General features: G+C 43.9%; 1 protein-coding gene across 1 annotated transcript; it reads right to left on the reverse strand.

The window, feature by feature from the left end:
• Positions 1 to 435: 435 nt before the first annotated feature.
• On the reverse strand, positions 436 to 7,382 carry LOC129821657 (keratinocyte proline-rich protein-like). Its single transcript, XM_055879257.1, has 9 exons — positions 7,171 to 7,382; positions 6,802 to 6,948; positions 5,991 to 6,155; positions 5,712 to 5,742; positions 5,340 to 5,491; positions 3,932 to 4,100; positions 3,433 to 3,541; positions 802 to 938; positions 436 to 578 (listed from the first exon to the last, which is right to left on the reverse strand). Exons 1-9 carry the CDS (start codon positions 7,348 to 7,350, stop codon positions 436 to 438), a joined length of 1,233 nt encoding a protein of 410 aa, XP_055735232.1. The 5' UTR covers positions 7,351 to 7,382.
• Between the last annotated feature and the right edge of the window lie 1,569 nt (positions 7,383 to 8,951).

An 8,951-nucleotide genomic window follows, 5' to 3' on the forward strand; every position in this document is an offset into this window, starting at 1 on the left:
GTCATTGATTTAGTCATTGTCTTAGTCTGTGTCTAGGTCTGTGTCTAGGTCTGTGTCTAGGTCTGTGTCTAGGTCTGTGTCTAGGTCTGTGTCTAGGTCTGTGTCTAGGTCTGTGTCTAGGTCTGTGTCTAGGTCTGTGTCTAGGTCTGTGTCTAGGTCTGTTTCAGGTTTGCATGTTTTGCATTTAGTCGGTTTTGGTTTCACGTTCTTGGATTTGTTGTTTTGCTTCGTTAGTTCCTCTCCTAAATAAAGAGAAGATGTATTATTTACACGCTGCGCCTTGGTCCTATCTCTCTCCCATGGACGATCGTGACAGAAAGATCTCAAATATTATTTGAACCTAGGTCTGGTGTCTCATAGTACAACATGTCTTTGAACTCCAATGTCTTGATTAAAATGTGAAGAAAGAATTAGCATCATAAGGCATCATTATTATTAGGTGTTATAATGACCTTTTTTGCACCAGTGCTGTGGTGGACAAGGCAGACAATCATGGATATTGGCTGCTCCAGGTAAAACTCTGATAGTTTTATCGGGGCAGACGTCAGGCTTCTCTGAACCTTCTGGGCAGTAGAATCCTGAGACAACAGAGACTCCCAATCATTACACGTTAAAATCGATACTCAGACCTGTATGACCAAGTACTGTAACAACAAACATCAAACACAGGAACTCCAAAAAACGTAAGCCAAAATCTCTCATATCCAATAAACGGCCAATAAATGACCCCCTTGTAATCTTGGACTTTGAAATAAAACATTGTATGTTACCCTGTTTTTGAACAACTCATAAGTGACCCACCTGCTGGACAGGGGCCGGCACACTGCATCCCCCATTCACACTGGCTCCAGTTGGAGTGAGGCCCCTGTGGCGTGAACTCATAGCTGCCAGACATACACAGATACCCTGCTGCACAACGGCCCTGGATCTTTCCAGCCCTACAGTTAGAATAGTTCCAGTACATTATTAATGACCAGGGCCCGTATCCACAAAACATCTCAGAGTAGGAATTCTGATCTAGGATCTGTCCATATAATCTTATTAACTTTGATCTAAAATGAAAAACTGATCCTAGATCAGCACTCCTACTCTGAGACGCTTTGTGGATACAGGCACAGAGGATCTTACCACAACCTTACCTATGACTTTGAATGAAGTGAATTAAAAATATACATATATTTAACTAGGCAAGTCAGTTAAGAACCAATTCTTATTTACAATGACAGCCTACACCAGCCAAACCCGGGCGACGCTGGGCCAATTGTGCACCGCCCTATGGGACTCCCAATCACAGCCTGTTGTGATACAGCCTGGATTCGAACGAGGGTGTCTGTAGTGACACCTCTAGCACTGAGACGCAGTGCCTTAGGCCGCTGCGCCACTTGGGAGCTCAATTACATCCCTTTGGGGAAAATTTGCTTTGCGTCTGCCGTTAAACATGCAGTTCATTACTTGTACATGAAGCTTTCCCAGACACAGTCAAATAACTTGAAATTCTGCTCTATTTCAAAATATACATATTTCCAAGAATAACCGTGCAGTCTATGCGTTCAGCACGTAAGCATTCGTGGCAACATTGCTCAGGCTACTAAGCAAAGACTAGTAACATAATACAACTTAAAATATGCTATTCAGTTCTTTTTCAAATACATTTTCTTGTTTCCATAATGTTTCTTAAGACTTTCCAAAACAAAATTATAATGGATTTATTTGTGATTGATTTAACTCTTGAACTGTGGGGTTTTATTTTTTTGTTTTTTACATATAGCCTCCATAACCTAATGAAAATACTATGTTTTTTTAATAATAGTATTTTTTAAATTCAAATGTTACCTAAGACCTTCATAAACACCACAAAATGAGTATTCTACTGATAACCAGTGGTGTAAAGTATTAAAGAAAATATACGTTTAAGTACTACTTAAGTAGTGTTTTGCAGTATCTGTACTTTGCTTTTTATATTTTTGACAACTTTTACTCCACTACATACCTAAAGAAAATCTGTACGTTTGTAATGACGGTCCTCCTCCTCTTCATCCGAAGAGGAGGAGCAGGGATTGAACCAAGGTGCAGCGCGTTGAAATGACATGATGAATTTATTTAACAAGACAAAACGAACTATACTTGAAAATGATACAAAATAACAAAACGAAAGTAGACAGACCTGAACTACGAACTTACATACAACGTGAAGAACGAAATGAACAGGAACAGACTACATGAAATGAACAAACCGTATACAGTCCCGTATGGTGCAAACATAGACACAGACACAGGAGACAACCACCCACAAACAAACAGTGTGAAAACACCTACCTTAATATGGCTCTCAATCAGAGGAAATGAAAACCACCTGCCTCTAATTGAGAGCCATATCAGGTCACCCTTAAACCAACATAGAAACAGAAAACATAGACTGCCCACCCAAACTCACGTCCTGACCAGCTAACACATACACAAACTAACAGAAAACAGGTCAGGAACGTGACAACGTTTTACTCGCATAAATTTTCCCTGACACCCAAAATACTCGTTATATTTTGAATGTTCAGGCAGGACAGCAATACGGTCCAAGGCACCTATCAATATAACGTGTTATCATACCTACTGCCTCTGATATGGCGGAATTACAAAACAAAAATACTGCATTTGTAAATGATGTCTGAATGTGGCCCTGGCTGTCCGTAAAAAAAAAAAAAAATTCCATCTGGTTTACTTAATATAAGGAATTTGATGTATCACATTTACTTTTAGACTTTTACTCAAGTAGTATTTCACTGGGTGACTTTCACTTTTACTTAAGTCATTTTCTATTAAGGTATCTTAACTTCTACTCAAGTATGGCAATTGAGTACTTTTTCCACCACTGCCGATAGTACGTATCTATGAAATGTATTTAATAGACTGTTAGAATACTGACTCGAAGGGGGTCCGCCGAGGCCAGGTGTACGCTAATGGAGAAGCCTGACAACGTTCTCTAGCGGATACTCATAGGCTGAAAGGCCCAGCTGTTCTAGTGTTATGCCTAGCTATGAAAATGTCCATTGAGAACGCTTTTTAGTTCAGGACTGGGCTCAATCTGTGTCTGGGGTAACTGGTCCGAAATGCATCACAACACATAAAAAGGACACAGGGGGTAACATACATTAGGCTACAGTCAGCATAGACAGTTCTGTGGATGAGCTTACAGAAGAGGATGGGGGGGGGGGGGGGGGGGCGGCAGAAGTGCAATATAACTGCATTGTAATGGCTACATTCACACAGTGCACAAAATAAGCAATTTCAAATATGTTAACACTTGGCCCTCTCTTGAACCATAATCACCGAACCACACATGCTTGAGGTCCTTTCTTATTTGGCACGTAGCTGAGAGTTTCGTGAGTAACTGTAGTGTGAGGTGTTAAATGAGAAGAAAGTGTTCCGTTACCGTACCTGCAGAACCTCCCTGGGAGACAGGGCAGACACTCCCGCTCTTCCTGTAACCCCCCCAGGTCAGAAGGGGTGAACGTACCGTTGGGGCACGGCTGGGGAACCATGGTGGCTGGTAAAGACAAAGGTAAAAACGGTATGACAGTATGATAAGGTTGCATTTTTGCAGCTGATGTTGATGTTTTGGTTCTGTGTAGGCCTACACACCTAGATCAATTCCTAGTAACGCTTGTTGCATGATAATCACGTTTTCGTATTTGGATTCTGGTAGATATGGGCCAGGTGAGTCTATATTAACTTAATATTAGTGTGTATAACTAATGCTTAGAATCTGTCCTGATCCTGTGACCTGACCAGGAAAAACTGAACCTTCGTAATAATGAACCCTTGACAAAGTCAATTAAGAGTCCTTGGGTTCATATCTAGGTCCCATAGTGTTTCCTGGTATGGTCATATAGTCAGGAAAAACACCTGGCCCAACATTTAACCAATGTATGTGTACCTGCAGGGCAGAAGGAGTGGGGGGGGCAGGGCCAGGGCTCTCCAACAATGGCCTCCTCACAGTAGAAGCCTGGGCGGCAGGGGATGCAGGAGTCAGAGCCTGGGTTGGGCTGGTACTCTCCTGTGGGACAGGGCAGGGCCAGGGGAGAGCCCTCTGGACAGTAGTGACCCTGGGTAGGGAGACATTTCAGTAGTCTCAGAGCCAGACTCTTGGCCCTAACCCTTTAGTGTTTGCAGATCTGACGGGTCTGGAAAGGTATAGTTTCGCGTAGTCATACCTTCAAATCACATTGTCATGCTGCTCCTCTTGTGAATTATTGAAATTGAAAGTCACCCCAAAAACGGCATAATTCAACATATACTGAGTGTATAAAACATTAGGGACACCTGCTCTTTCCATGACAGACTGACCAGGTGAAAGCTATGATTCCTTATTGATGACACTTGTTCAATCCAGTGACATTAGTGTAGATGAAGGGGAGGTGACAGGTTAAAGAAGGATTTTTAAGTCTTGTGATAATTGAGACATGGATGGTGAATGTGTGCCATTCAGAGGGTGAATGGGCAAGACAAAAGATTTAAATTCCTTTGAACGGGGCATGGTAGTAGGTGCCAGGCGCACCGGTTTGAGTGTGTGAAGAACTGCAATGCTGCTGGGTTTTTCGCGCTCATCAGTTTCCTGTGTGTGTCAAGAATGGTCCACCACCCAAAAGGCATCCAGCCAACTTGACACAACTGTGGGAAGCATTGGAGTCAACATTCGACACCTTGTAGAGTCCATGTTCTAAGGGCAAAAGGGGGAAGTTCCCACTCAGTGTATTTTGATTGGGTTTTAATCAGCGAATCATCATATTGTTCCTTACAGATTTATAAACATCGAAAGGTTAAGCCAAATGGAGAATTAGGGAGCGATTTGGCACTCTCTCTGCTGGGTGTTGTACATGGATGAGCTGAGTTTGTCGAAGTGATTTGGTGCAGAGGATGTGGTTGAGTGATAGCGCAATCGATCCCAGAGACTGGGGTTTGATCCCTGCACACATCACTCTTACTGTCTCCTCCTCATCCATCTACCCCTGTTTCTAGAACTGTCAAAAAAAAGTACAAAATTATTATACTAATAATAATAATAGTGATTTGATCCCTTTGAAAAGTAATAAATAACTACTCGATTACCATTATTATTCGTTACTACAGGACTTCAGAGATACGAACACGTCGGGAATGTTGGTCATTCAGAACACTGCAATGTCAAAAATCACATCAAACCACAATAGAAAACATTAATACATGTCCCGGTTTGTTATTGACCATTCCTTTGACCAGTCGGTCCGTACATTTTGAGGTTCAAATCTTTGAGGTTCTACTGTAGTCCAATTGGACAGGAGTGAGGCAAGCAGGACAGGGCTCACCTTAGGGCAGAGGAAAGCATAGGGCGTGGTGGAGGAGAAGTCAAATGGGCAGTAGAAGCCAGCAGCACACAGGCCACTTGGGGAGGCCAGGCCCTCAATGGAACAGTAGTGTCCAGGGGGACAAGGGGAGCAGCTGTCTATGGATAACCCACCTGTTGGATAACAGTAACGAAAGACATTCACACTCTTACATTAGTTTAGCATTATTCGGATCACATCTTTGAATCAAGCCAATGTGCCGCCAGGAGCCAGCGAGGATTCAGATCACTGTTGACTCCTGACAAATGCATGCCATTTAGCAGTAAAGCGCAACATGCCGATATCAGTAAAAACAAGTGTGTATCTGATTTGTAAGGGGCCTTTGTAGTTTACACAAAACCAATATGCAGTTATCAGGAGTCGACTGTACAAATTAAAAACAAAAAAACAGCACTAAGTAAGGCCAGGATTCAAATCAACGCAAATGAACACCATGCACACTGTGATTGACCTTTAAAGGGAATTCCCAGATGTTCTCCGAGATTGCGTCACCATGGATGTCAGCTCACGCATAAATCCCCTTTAAAAGTCAATCGCAGTACACAGGTGGTTAATCTGTGTTGGCTTGAATCCCAGCAAGAATCCTTATCACGTTGATGTATCTCTAAGTACCGGTGTGGTTTCGGATGCTGCCTGCAGGACACGGCAGCGGGGAGAGGGTCCCAGAAAGGCAATAGTGGCCCACAGGACAGGGCCCGTTCCTGGGAAAGATGGCTGAGCTCTGGGGAGCTGGACTAGGTGCTCCACGCTGGCAGAAGTAGCCCTCCTGGCACTGGCCTGGTAACAACAACCAAACACAGAATCACACCTGTCTGTTTGCTTTTATACTCTATCCAATCTGCTTCTCCTGCTTGGTTCCTTGCATAACATCTAGTCAATGGTCATCAGTGCAAGAAATTCATATTTAATATAAAACAAGGCAACAGTAAACATGTCACATAGCAGCAAAGGGGGACCAACTCCATATTAAAGCTTGTGATATTGGATGTTTGACGAGCAGGTGTCCACATACTTTTGGTCATGTAGTGACCCCAATTATTCAACAACAAAAAAACATTACCAACATTATTAATTGTCAACTGTATCTGTATGGTTCACCTTTTGTGAATGGACAGTTGAACCCTGCGCAGTATATACACATTTTACAAAAAAGGGTTCCAAAAGGGTTCAGCTGTCCCCATAGAGAACCCTTTTTGGTTCCAGGTAGAATCCTTTTAGGTTACAGCCAGAACCCTTTTGGGTTCCATGTAGAACACTATGTGGAAAGGGTTCTACCTGGAACCAAAAATAGTTATTCAAAGGGTTCTCCTATGGAGAAAGCCGAAGAACACCTTTAGGTTCTAGAGAGCATCTATTTTTTCTAAGAGTGTAGTACTGTTACTACAGATCTATTCTTTGCTTTTCTATTCTCTGACTACTAGACCTTGTGGTAGTGAGGAGCCGGGCAAGCTGCAGTAGAACCCAGAGGGGCAGGGCCTGCATGCAGAGGGGGAGGGGGCTCCTGTCTGTTCACTGATGGTCCCAACAGGACAAGGCAGGGGTAACACACACCGAGCAGGACAGAAATGACCTGGGTGGGAAAAGGAGAGAAGCGGAAAGTGCCTGCTGTGAATAAGTGCATTCACTTACCGCATACTAGTGAATAACTGAAGCGTGTTGTACATGATTTTAATTCTATTCAAATGTATTGAAATGCATTACTTCACATTAAGATGCCATTTCTACATTTCTTTTGAGAAGTAATAGTTATATTACATTCTTTAATATTATGATTAGATTTTTTTATAATCACCAGCAGGGCAGAGAGAAGGTTCTTGGGTGGCAGAGGAGGGACACATGGTGCCATTAGGGCAGGTGAGGCAGTGGGCGGCACCAGGGGCAGGACTGTAGGTGCCAGGCTCACAGGGTACCTCTGAAGCTGTGCCAACAGGACAGCGATGCCCTGTGGGGCACAGGTAACCATGGAGACCATCAGAGGGGCGGGCACTGGAGCTACCCCCTAGACACACATACCTAGATAAGGAGAGAAAGAGTCAACCACAAAATGTATAGTGTAGATATATACAAAATAGATGGGCAGGAAAAGCGTATCTCAATCTGTAACTCTCGATTGGCTGATTTGGAGTCTGTTTTGTTCATCTCTCTAACAGCAATGAGCACAAGAGGAACATAAATTCAGTGAGCATAACAACTGCATTTTCTGAGTTGTTTCCTTTCCGCTGTTTCCAGGTCAGTTGAGAGAGAGAGATAAACTGCCAGATCAACTAGATCAATTGTATCAGTTTAAGTTGCATTCTGCTCAGGCATTAGCTGAGGGCTCCTCATTAGGAGACGAGCAGCATGTGTTTCTATTACCCAGCGCTACACAGGGCGGCGTCCGCGGTCAGCGCAGGCCTGTCACAGAAGTGCCCAGGGGGGCAAGGCTGGCACTCCTCTACGCCCCTCAGTCCCAGGGAGCTGGAGAGCGAGCCCGGTGGGCACGGAAGAGGGTAGCCAGTGCCAGCTGGACAGTAGTGGCCACGGGGGCACAGATTACTACTGGTAGAATTCTGCTGGAAAACAACACAACGAAGAAAAACATGAATTCCTTGTATACCGTTTGATTTTGATCAACTCCCCATCACAGGTTGGTAAAATGTCCCTTGTAGGGTACTTGGGTATGGCACGCACAGAAAGAGTAAACACATCAAAACATGACCACTGTTGTTTGTGCCTCCTCATTCAATATTACTACAAAGGTACCTCGTATTCAGTAGCATTGGGTGTGATGGCACCCGGGGGACAGTGGTATCCTGCCTGGCAAGGCCCCGTCGCCTGGGAGAGCCCAGGGAGGGCACAGAACATCCCTGTGGACATACGAGAGTACGTCTCAAATGACACCCTATTCCCACATATAGCGCACTACGTTGGCTCTGGTCAAAAGAAGTGCACTAGATAGGGAAAAGATGATGTCATTTGAAACGCGAAAACCGGAATGTTGAAACCCTAGTCGGTGGTAATGTATATATCTGTGTAAGTCTCACCTGCAGGGCATGGTAGACAGTGGTCCGGGCTGGAGGCTCCAGGCTTGCTCTGCACTGTGCCAGGGGGACAGGGGAACTTCACACCCACGGCCAACCCAGGAGGACAGTAGTGACCAAGAGGACAGACCACTGGATAGACGACCCCTTCTCCTGCTCCACACATGACATGAGAAACATGACACACAATCCTGCTAATGTATGAAGTGGAAGGGTTGGTGAACTCTACCACAGAGTTGGGGTCAACTTGAACCAAAATGCTATGTCCAACAAGATATAGGAATTCAACTGGAATTACATGACCCCAAACCTGGTGGAAATACCACAATTTATAGGAATTATGGAATATATTTATTATCAAAATAATTTCGCTGACATGAAAAAAATCAGATATAATGAAATGTTAAACTAATGACTGATCGTAAGGTTTGAAAATTACACTGACAATCCTGTTTGAAGTTAAAATCCAACAACCTCACCCACCCTGACAGTAGTAGCCATCAGGACATGTTGTACAGTTGTTCTGGTGACTGTTGCCTGTCACTGAGCTGTG

Source organism: Salvelinus fontinalis, chromosome 24, assembly GCF_029448725.1.
Source record: "Salvelinus fontinalis isolate EN_2023a chromosome 24, ASM2944872v1, whole genome shotgun sequence".
In the NCBI taxonomy this organism is placed as follows: domain Eukaryota; kingdom Metazoa; phylum Chordata; class Actinopteri; order Salmoniformes; family Salmonidae; genus Salvelinus; species Salvelinus fontinalis.